Below are 11,831 nucleotides of genomic sequence, written 5' to 3'. Positions count from 1 at the left end.
TGCCAGTGCCACCGGCAGCAGGGACCCTCAAAAAGGACTCCTCAGGTATCAAGGAAAGCTGACGGGTCGGGGTACAGCCCATCACTTATCTGAGAGCCCTGGGAAACATCAGAGACACCACTTGCTCCCTGCTCTTCGATCCTTCCAGATCCTTTCCAAGACTCCCGAGGAGCCAGGAGCAAAGACAAAAAAGAATGAAGTTTGCTAAGTTTTCTTTTACCAGGACGAACCCATTTTCCAATTACAGTCCTGCACCATTTATACTCTCCTCCTCTCCGTGCTAGTTCAAGTGCAGACTCGGGCCAAAGAACAGTAATCACAGATGACTCTTACGAGTGCTGTTAAGTGACTTCCACATTCTTTGGAAGTGACTGTCTCAGCAGCAGTCTCCCTAGCACGGGGCAATAAGCCGGCTTTGTTTGTGGGGCTTTTAGGTTTGACACTGCATTTCCTTTACATCAGAGTCACAATTTACCTAACTGCAGTTGGCCAGAAAGGGGTTGTCTTCTGAGGGTTTTCAGTCATGCACTGAATTAATCATCGTTACCCATCATCTCCACTTCCTTCCTTAAATCATTGCAACCTACCTCAAAGGATGCATTTACAGACACTAGCTCGCTTTCTTCCAAAGTTCGGCCATTCTTTGGTTCCATTATATTTTCTGCTGCAGCTCTGAGCCGTGCACTGAGACACCCCAGTCAACTTCAGCATCTGATAAACTCAAGTTCTTGGCCTCCTGTTCTACTGGAAATATTACACAAGTGAAAAATCTCAGTACAAAAAGTTAACTGTTTTCCTACAGGCTAAAGTCTACACAGACAAAAATAAAGATTTCAATGTAAATTTTACTATTTTATTTGTGAAAAAACTACAAGCAGAATTCATAAATAGACATTTCTATTTAAAGCAGGAAAACGATAAAGTGGCTTCTAATAACATAGTCGTGCACATGCCAGTAACAGGAATATATTAACATCTTTTATTTGCTAGACAAAGAGCAGTGTCCAATATAAATTTCCCCCAAACATTTAAGACCTGTGAATTTCTGACCAGTTCACAAAACCACCGACACTTTAGCATGAAGAAAAAAAACAAACCTAACAGACTGTCAGCTCTAAAGACGTTACAGAGCAGGAACTTCCAAAAGCGTTATACAAGCTGTCTTTCTGGGCAAATGAAAAATATAGCTCGTATAATACATTAACAAAAATTCACAAGGTAAGATTATGTTTTGACATACTTAACAAGCATTCTCTATTTGTCTCCAACAAACAAAGCTAAGGAAATAATGTAACCATCTTTACACAGTAAATTAAGGTTACAAGTCATACACAAGAACAGAACTGCTTGCGCATTAAAAACTGTTCAGCTCCATTGTCATACTCTAAATGTTGGCTCTTAAACCATTTTCGGTTACATACAAGCAAAGGTTATTATATATTCAGCAATTAATAAATTTTCAATAATTTAAGATACGGTAGCTTAAAAAAGTAGACTGAGAATGGTCTTGATAAGGCAGGTGAAACATCTTAGTGGAACTAAACTCACAGAAGCTTCTGCCAATGTTTTGAATATCCAGATTGAAACTGAAAGATTTTGATTAAAATTTTTTGTGGGTATCAAGATGTCTTTACCTTATTATTACTACTATTATTTTTTGAACTGCATGACTCAAGCAGAGCAGGTCAGATAAGCTCTGTGCGTGCGCGCACGCACGAGTGTGAAGAATTGTGTGGTATTAAAACAAATGGAAACTTGCAAGCGTAACACTGTGCTTTTGTTTGTTTTGTTTTTATAACCTGCTTACTGTGCCGCTGAATACCAAGTATTTCTGGTCCTCTTTTAGTATGTATCTTTATCATCTACACTAGTGTTTTCACACACTGCCTACTAATTGTAGGGCAGACTGCAAATGCAGAAAGTTACAGGAATTCCATTTCCAGAATACATGCCTGAGGGATGTCATCCATTTCGGAAATCAAAAGCCTGAAGTACCTACCACCGCACTACCGTAACAGAACACACAACAGCAGCTAAAGGATGGGCCCAAGAACATCTGATTGCTGAGACCAGTCCCACCGTGCGCTGCAGTTTCTACCAAAATGGCCATTTCATCCTCTCACCTGTTCTAAAGCAATCCTCCCTTCCTTCACCCCTCCCCACTCTTTAATTTATCACGGAGGCAAAACTGAAAAACCAAGACATTGGCAATGAATCAATTAGCAGCCTCTGAGTAGCTGGTAAACCAGCTTTTCCCACTCATCTCGGGGTCCAATCACTTTACATGAAACTAATTTTGAAAAAGTACACAGTGTTTCTGAACAAAGTGCAAACCAACACTTACTGGTTCCAAAAGCAGTGCAACCCACATGAGTTTGGTGACGTTTAAATTTTTTAAAAAAGTTAATTAAAAAACTTAGCAATTCCTTACACCTCTGGAAAATAAATATGGCTGACTAATTCACCCTCCCTGAGACCCTTAATAAAAGGAATATTAAAACTTTAGAAGGAATGTCTTTGCAATACTCCACTAATATTAAAATGTGGATTTAAAATTCATAGTCAAATCACTATGTATTCTATATCCTGATGCTTATAGAAAGCATCTGATTTCCTTTGGTTCATTAATAAATACTTTAAAAATGTATTTAAAAAGGTAAGTATAGCTTGCATCCCAGATACAAGCAGTATTTTAAAAAGAGGGGGAACATTGTCCATGCATTTGAGAATAGGACCACAGCAACAAATGGCACTGCTTTATCATCTATACCTTTGAGAAGAGAATTTAAATGATGGTACATTAGTGACTAAGGAATAGTTTTAATGTAAATGTGAAAGGAGCCTTCCTGTTGGCTACTCAAATCAAGCTGTTAATTTTTCTGTTTACTTGTTGCCTCCACAGACAGAAGTTACTTCTATTCTTAAGCAGACCAGGTTTTTCACACCAAAATGTGGTGTTTCATTACTAATCTGCTACCCTCCGGAAGTACCATCAAATAAAGGAAGGTGACATCAAGTTCCCATGCTTGAAATGACTCTCAAGTCTATGAACTCTGCGGATATGAATGTAAGAGTCAAAGAGAAGACAGACCCTAAATCTAAACAAAGCAAAACAGAACATTTTTAAAATGAGGAGGGGTGGATTCATATTAGCGGTCTTTTTTTTCCCCCCCTTTGTTTGTTTGTTTTTGCAAGACAGTTTTAAAAAAGAGAGAGTGAAAAGAATCTTTTTTAAAAGAGAGTTTACTCAAGCTATCTTTATCTTGAGGAAGAAAAAGATCACAGGCTCGCAGGAAGTAGGAGCTTTCCCTGCAACTCTGGCTGCCAGCACTTCAACCATTTATTCACCACTGAGTTCCTTCCCACAGCAGGGAATTGAGACACGTCTCCCAACACTGAAAACCTCCATGTGGGGACTGCATGTACTGGTTGATAACCTTTGTTCAGTAAAACAACAAGACTAGATTTTAGGAAAGAAAAAAGAATTCTCACAACTGAATGGGTAGGGTAAGGGAAACGAGGGGAAGTGAGGCAAACAAAGTTCGATTAAACAAAACACCACATGCAAAGTGGAGACAGGGATTTGCTTCTTGTATGGACCAAAAATACAGGTTAGACAGTTTGAATCCTAAAACTAAGAGACAATTTATCAATTTACCTCAGACATGAGTAGAGGTCTGGAAAATGGATGGAATTCGAGTTACAGAATACCACATTTTCATGAATGCTTATGTAAGAACAGCAATGTTAACATGTAACCGTAATTTACACGAATACTTGGCATTCTGGAGCTAGTTTCGTTACTTTTGACTGATCAAAGCCCTCCCAACTAAACCACTTGTGATTTGTCAGTTATTCCATCGCAAATGCAGGCTATCTGGAGCAGTCTTTAATTTGAGATCACATTGTTTAAAAAATATATTTTTTTCTATCGTCCAGTACTCTTTAGACAGATGAGAGAGTCAAGTTCCCACGTGGGTTGGAACATACTTCACGTAAGACTGATTTTAACTTAATTTCAGCACTTTCATAGAAGGGACCGTCCCAGATCTGTAACTGTTCAATGTTGAATTCACTTCACAGTGTATCAAGCACCAGCGTTGCCATGGATTGGTTTCAAATAACCCTTTATATATAATTTTATATTTATATATATATAGTTATATCAAAACTGATAGTACATAGTATAACTGGAAGAAAGAACTAAACTTAAAAGGATATGCTGAAAGGATGGAGTCTGTGAACACAATAAATAAAAGCTCCCTCCCCCTCCCACCCCACTCCCCCCCAACAAAACAAAAACAAAAACCAGTTGTAATGTACATGGAAAATTGTGCACAGCAGATTTTTTTTTTTTTATATAAAAAGTAGATTCAGGAGCACATCCAATTATAAATGATTGTTAGGAAAATCATATAAAACAATGGAATACATAAAAGTGTCAAGAGTAATCGTCAGGGTGCGAAATTCCTTGGGGGCCAGATGCCCATGGCAAGCAGAAATTATCCTGGCAGCATCACTAAGAGGTCGATGTCCACAGAAGATTCTCCAGGGGTGCGAGCGGCATGGGCAGGTGGAGGATGTGAATTTCATACCCTGATTCATAGTTTTCACAACTCCATGTGCAATTTCAGAAAGATTCATCATTCACTGCTGACATGTCGCCCTTTGGCGTGGAGGAGCGGGAGGAGCCCTTGTCTGTGCTCTCCGACCCCGAGCTGCTCTGGTTCTGCTGTTCTGACCCTGCACTGGAGGTCACTGTGGATGAGGAGGTCGAGGAGGAGCGAGTCTTTTCCTTAAAGTCTGTGATAATGACGGTGACGTTGCCCACAGTCACTGCCAGCTGCTGTGCGGTGCTCCTGTCCACGTTTTTCAGCCGGGGCCTGAAAGCAACACCACAGGGGAAGAGCCCATGAAATCGGCTACGGATGCAAAGGACTTCGGGCCCAACGTCACCCCGCCACACACACAGACTGCATGTCGCTGTGGCAATGAATCTAAAACGCCAGCACGGATACCAGCGCTCACTACCAAATCTGCCGACTAAGCGTAGCAAGAAACGAAACCGCCATCAGTTAGCAAAGCTTCGGACCACTGCCAAATTATGATCAATTTATCTTTCTCCTGTTTTGGACTCAATCATATAAAAGCAGCTCATATCTATGTGCATGTATTTTGAAAGTTAACAGTCCCACCCCCCCAGATCTTCACCCCACCCCTTCTTAGCCTACAAACCCACAGGCACAAAAGCACCCCTGACTCTTGATTATGAGCAGGTGAATCAGGGCACCGACGTGGTATTTCACTCTACTTTCAAATACCTTGAGGTGTGATTCGTTTCACTGGTCTTTGTTGTAGCATTTGCAGACTGTATACTGTTCGCTTCGCTAGGAGGATCTTTCAGAATATCGGACTTTGGTCTAAATGGGGAGACAGAAAAAGAGGCATTTAAAAGACATCTTTGATTCACCTGCAAAATAATATAGTACTGTACTGAGTTACCCAAGAACTTACTTTGTTTTTTTGTTGGTATTTTTCTTGGTAACACTAGGACTAATTTCTTTATCTTTCTCGGGTTTCTCTTTGTCTTGCTTTTCAACCTTCTCCTTCTTCTCCTTTTTAGGGGGTGGTGGAGTGGCGTACTGTTGGGCCACTTGCTGTGCCACCAGCTGAGAATTGATCCGAGGTTTTCTAAAACATTCAAAAAAAGATGCCTCATCATTTGCTTTTTAACTGTTTCTTTAATTTTAAAATTTTGGTCTCATAATTTTTAGGTATTTTATTACTGGTATCTGGCAACTCAAAGTAAATTATATGGTGTTTATTATTTCCAGATAGTACGGTTAAGTCCATAAAACTTTTCCTCCTTCAAATCCACTCTCCGTACATCTACCTTTAATGACATAAACACATGTGCTCACACAAACATACACACCCCTGTGCAGTCAAGACTTTCAGCCAATAAAACATGACGCTGCTTCTCAGAGTGCTGAGAGCACTACTTCTTTCGAGCTGTCAAGATTGTACTGACTGACAGCTTTCAAATACTCCTGCTGCAGAGGGTTAATCTCATTTTATTAAATGGACACTGGTAATCCTTTGAAAAGAGAATGAAATTAGAAGTGTGACATGCACTTCTCAATCTAATTACTCCGACTTGGTCTGCTCCCCTGCTGCTCTGCGACCGGCACAGACAACACGTATAGAGCAATAAAGGGTAACTGTGGTGCATACGAGCTTCCAAGGGGGTGAAGACAAAGTCACTATAAAAAAATCTTAGACAAGTGATACATTCATTGTGCCATCAACCATTATGTCTGCACCAGTCTCCAACTGACACTGGCTCTTAACACTATTGTTTACAAGTTCTAAACAGTGCCAAACGCTTCTCACAATGCATAACCATTCGGACCCAAATGGTAAAGGGAGAAAGGAAAACCGAGGCACTATTTCTATACAATATTAATTTTCAAAGACATTAGCATCTAGATTGACATTTACAATATAATAAATTCTCCAAGTACAAGGTAGAAAACATATCTAAGTGGGTCATTAATGAGGTGAAGCAACCACCTGCCATGATGTAATGATCCCCTTCAGACCCTACATCCCCCTCTGTTCCCAACGATGGAGGCACTGGCCAGAGAAAAATAACTGGACAGACAAGGTCTGCCTCATCAATGAGGGAGCCAGTGGTGGAAGAACGGAAATGGAAAAAAAATAAAAAAAAAGCCTACGAAAAACAAAACAAAAGTTTCTTTCTTAAATAATTCCACCATTTTTTTTTTTTTTCAAGAAAACAAACAAAAAGAGTTGCTAGATACAGGACACGCTGGCTCCTAAGTTAAGCACAGTTATTGAAGCACCTCTTGGGAGGAGGTGTGATGTGGCGAAGAAGAAATACAGGACGAGGAGGGGACAGACACCTACTCCTTGACTTCATCAAGGCCCGCCTGCTAGGGGAAGTCACTGGGTTTGTTCTGAGTGTCTCAGTGCTGGTTCCACAATAGTGTGGCTTTGCAGAAAGCACACCAACAAAGGAGCAATCCCAGAGCAAGTTTCCTAATGGTCTCCGGCAAACACAGGCCTTGGTTACGGCGGCATACGATGAAGCCCACAACAGGTACGGTCACCTCAGGCTGGACCACAAGCAGCCTCACATGCCACTGAGCAAGGGGATTCAAAGATGTGAAGTGCCCCGAGACAAAGGGAGGAAGGTACTTAATACTCTAAACTGGGGCTTCCCTGGTGGCAGAGTGGTTGAGAATCTGCCTGCCAATGCAGGGGACATGGGTTTGCGCCCTGGTCTGGGAAGATCCCACATGCCGCGGAGCTACTGAGCCCGTGAGCCACAACTACTGAGCCTGTGCGTCTGGAGCCTGTGCTCCGCAACAAGAGAGGCCGCGATAGTGAGAGGCCCGCGCACCACGATGAAGAGTGGCCCCTGCTTGCCGCAACTAGAGAAAGCCCTCGCACAGAAACGAAGACCCAACACAGCCAAAAATAAATTTAAAAAAAAAACAAAACAAAACTCTAAACCCCCGCCCCTCAAGTGAAAGGTGAAAGGTAACATTCTTTCTTTACAGGTCTAACAAAGGCAGCAGCAGCCATTCTAACACATTCTACTCTTTCAAAGAGGATGTGTATCTGTTAATACTTAGAGAAGATAATCACCACTACAAACTATTTCACAAGTACTCACAGGGGACACAAACAGACCAGCTGTCTACAGGGATTACCAAGCAGTTTAAATCAGAGTTTAAATAAATTGTCATATACTAACCAATACTCAGGTGTCAAAATGAAATAACTCAGCCAAGTGAAAACTAACTAACTAACTGAATAAAACTTTATGAAAAACTACACCTTGAGGGGGACTTTCAATTAAGCCAGTATGTGTACTTCACTGCATGGAAGTCTGACAAGAGAGGACAACTGGACACCAGTCCAAGACCACCTTCAACAGCGAGAAGAACCAACGGCACGTGGCACACCAGACGCGTGCCCCAGAGAAACCACCCCCAGCCCATCACCAAGCCCACCCAGTCTGAGTTAGGGGGGGCCTGTCTCACTCCAGCACGTCCTACAGAGTTCTGTGATGTCAGTTAGCACGCCGCACTGTAACTGCCAATCAAATGTACACTCCGGAATGGAACGACCATGTCTTAATCATCTTTCTCACTGTGGCATTCAGCACAGTACCAGGTACCCAATAAAATTACCTACTGGATGAATAAAGAATAAACGAAAATTTCAGAGAAAGACAAAGTAGGATAAGGACTGAGAAAAGGGCCCAAGCTTTGGTGATCAAGAAGTCAACTGCCGACTTTCAGGAGAGCAAGCCACACGCGATCAGGGCTGCAAAGATGAAGGGATTACAGGATGTCAGAGGAATAATCTAGAGGCGGCCAACAGGAACCCTTTTGAGAATTGTGGTGCTGAGGTCAAGGACAGCCCTGCCACTGCAGAAAGGGGTCAGCAGGGTTTGAGGAGATTTCCCTGGGAACGGGAAGCTTAAAAATCATGTTGTACACTGAAAAGGGAGAAAGACTGAAGGCAGGCAGAAGAGAGGGGTTAGCCATGGGGCAAAGGAGAGAAAGAATACAATCAAGAAAAGCGCTGGGATTGGGATTGACATGTATACACTGATGTGTAAAAAACTGATGACTAATGAGAACCTGCTGTATAAAAAAATAAATAAAATTCAAAAATTAAAAAAAAAGTGCTGGGAAAGGAACAGAGACACTTTCTTCTGAGACGGGAGGGATGCTAGGTACTGGGGGATTATTGGCAGAATATGGAAGTGAGAGATTGAAGGAGAGATCCTGAAACGATGGACATCAGAAGTGGCCCCTGGGTTGGTGAGCAGCTGGCACTACCAGCACAACAGAGAACTAGGGAAGAGCAGAGAGTAGAGGAAGTTACCCTCGCCTCACAAACAGCCCCAACGGCAGGCGCGTGGTGCACCTGCAAGCAGCTCTCAACCACCCAGACGCCGTGCTGATCCAAGATGGATTATCCCCTCACAGGCGGCTCGCCGAGGCCATGGGCACAGCGTGGGCAACAGGCCAGGTGCCTGTCTCATACTCCTCCCACGGACGACCACTCTCTAACATTTCAGCAAGGCAAGCAAACCCTCAGAATTCTTCAGTGCATGCACCACAATCCAGTATCTGTAGGACAGTATACATACACACACACACACACACACACACACACACGGTAACATAAGCGGCAACTCCTCAAATGCAGCACGTGTGCACAACCGCACCGATGTCCTCACTTGTTCCTAAGAAAATGATGTCTGACTAGAATAGTGAAAGTGTTCCTCCTCTCTAATGGGCAACCAAACTGAAACTTCACAAATGAAAAGGACCCAAGGCTCACTGGGATCAGATTATTACCAAGAAATATGGGATGTCTGCTAAAAGCACCTGTGTTGTTTCACAAGTACCGCTGTGTTCTCAACGTCCTCAAATAACAACCTAATAATTCTTCCATCATCACTTGCTCCTTCCCCACAAAAAACCCTCACCAACAGGTGGGAATTTATTATTTTAATTATTAGAGTGGTTTTTTCAAACTAGTTCCCCCAACAAATCCCACATTCCTTCTCTTCTCAGACCAGGGAACGGGGTGAGATGGGGAAATGCACCTAATTCATTTTGAAATGGTGCAGTGCTGCTGAACAAAATGCATACTTTTTGGAGAAGGTGAAGAAATGAGAAGGGTCATCGGTGGGAGACCCTCCAAAGGTGCCACCCTGCCATAACTGCTGTGGCAGTTCCTGCCATCCGTCCCCTACTTACTTGCAGGCCGGCACACTGACGGCATAAGGGTGGGAACGTGCCACCTCCACGGAGAGCCACGCGCACCCCACTCCACCCGGCCGCGCTCTCCAGGTTAGATGTTATGAACTGCCCGTGAAGCAGCAGGGGCAGAGCCACCTCACAGCCATCACAGGACAGGCACACTGCGAAACTAGAGTCAGCACAACATCCTCTAGGGCAGAAGTGATTGTCTCTGTTTTACAAATTAAGGAGACTGAGAGCAGAAAGATCAAGAACCTTGTCTAAGGTTCACAATAAGTGGCTAAACTGGGATTTTTTAACCCAGATCCACCTGAACTTTTCAAAGACTCCATTCATTCATTCATTCATTCATTTATTTATGGCTGCATTGGGTCTTTGTTGCTGCACGCAGGCTTTCTCTAGTTGCGGTGAGCGGGGGCTACTCTTTGTTGCGGTGCGCGGGCTTCTCATTGTGGTGGCTTCTCTTGCTGCGGAGCACGGGCTCTAGGCGCGTGGTCTTCAGTAGTTGTGGCACGCGGGCTTAGTTGCTCCGTGGCATGTGGGGTCTTTCCGGACCAGGGATCGAACCTGTGACCCCTGCACTGGCAGGTGGATTCTTAACCACTGCGCCACCAGGGAAGTCCCCAAAGACTCCTCTTATGAAAGTAACTTCAAATGAGTCTCCCCACCATGTGTGTGTGTCGGGGGGCAGGGAGGGGGCACAGGGTACTAGGGATGGAAGACCCAGGTCAACTCAGGCTACGGTTTCAACAGATACCTGCCCAAGAATTCCAGCACTCTCGTTAGCCCCACCATCCTCACTGGGGTAAGAAGAGGACTACTTGGTTGTCCTTAAGGGGAGAGGAAGGGGCACGGGGAGAGGAGATGGCAAAGTATGTTTTCCAATGTCTTTTAACATTTCCTGTAAGGAATGAACCCGTATCACGACATTTAACACTGCTGATCAGTGAGAAATAGTTACTTCCCACAGATTTACACTGCTCAATGCAGTCTTTTAAGTGTCATACAACACACTGTATATAGCTCGCTTAATGGGCAGAATTTCCAGCATATTGCAGGACGTCAATTCTTCAATATGGAGCTGAGAGTCTGGGGTTGTCCAAAATTACCTAAGTTTCCCAACTAACAAATCTTAAATAAGCAATTAACAGCTTTCCCAATACAGGGGAAAACATTAGATCAAAGAACATGGCTTATTGCTTTTGGTGACTACACCTCAAAGCCCATTAACCACCAACAAAACAAACAAACAAACAAAAAGCCCTGTTTGACCAGAAATACTATATAGTATATAACATGGGGCCTGGTTTCCTTTATAAGTACGTTTGCCAACAAAAGTGTTTTTCCGATCTTCTTCAAAACTGTATTTTTTTAATAAAAAATTTTTAGGCTTCTGAAAATTGTTTCATACCTTTATTGTTGCTTTTCCAATAAAGTTTACAAAGGAAAATCTGCTGTGACATTTCAGTAATAGACATCATCAGGAAATCTTGTCTATTTATTTGCATTTGAACAGCTAATATTTCAGAGAAGAGCTGATTCCATAAAGTGAAGCAAATCTTTATCTAGGGACATCCTTAATTTTTGAAAAAGAAAAATTTCAGAGTTCGAGCACACATGAACACAAATGAGAGCAAAAAACAAGCTATCTTCCTGGATTGCTTTGGGGGAACATGGGCAAACCATATGTTTCCCCCATACAACACTTTCCTTCTCCACTGTGTGCTCAGCGGAACCTGAGATCTGTGATCATTTCTCATGTGCTTTTCTGTATCTCAGCTCCCACAATGAGAAACAGGACAAAGCCATCTTCTCGTAGTTCAGGCAACAAAGAGCAATAACAAATCCTTTTTTTTTTTTCCTTGATTATATTCAGCTCTTCCTAAACTAACATTTATGTTTTGTCCACTTACGGAACTCCATTTTCAGTTAAAATACCCTAAAGGCTCTGAAATCAGACAATCAACTTACCCATTAAAAAAAAAAAAAAAGTACCCTGCAACTTACAAAACATCTTTG

The 11,831-nt window shown here is 42.6% G+C and overlaps 1 protein-coding gene across 2 annotated transcripts in view; it reads right to left on the bottom strand.

Moving 5' to 3' along the window:
- Window positions 1–837: 837 nt before the first annotated feature.
- The window catches only part of RYBP (RING1 and YY1 binding protein), a 75,599-nt gene continuing 64,605 nt past the window's right edge, over window positions 838–11,831 (bottom strand). For both annotated transcript variants that reach the window (XM_057555587.1, XM_057555588.1), the window contains exons 3-5: window positions 5,515–5,691; window positions 5,322–5,420; window positions 838–4,883 (exon numbers count right to left, since the gene is read on the bottom strand). In XM_057555587.1, coding sequence (XP_057411570.1) covers window positions 4,631–4,883; window positions 5,322–5,420; window positions 5,515–5,691 — 529 coding nt within the window. In that variant the 3' untranslated portion in view covers window positions 838–4,630. The remainder of the gene's footprint in view (window positions 4,884–5,321; window positions 5,421–5,514; window positions 5,692–11,831) is intronic.

The sequence above is a fragment of the Balaenoptera acutorostrata genome, chromosome 10, assembly GCF_949987535.1.
Source record: "Balaenoptera acutorostrata chromosome 10, mBalAcu1.1, whole genome shotgun sequence".
Lineage (NCBI taxonomy): Eukaryota > Metazoa > Chordata > Mammalia > Artiodactyla > Balaenopteridae > Balaenoptera > Balaenoptera acutorostrata.
Note: the sequence above shows the minus strand (reverse complement) of the source record. Positions and strands in the feature narration are given on the sequence as shown.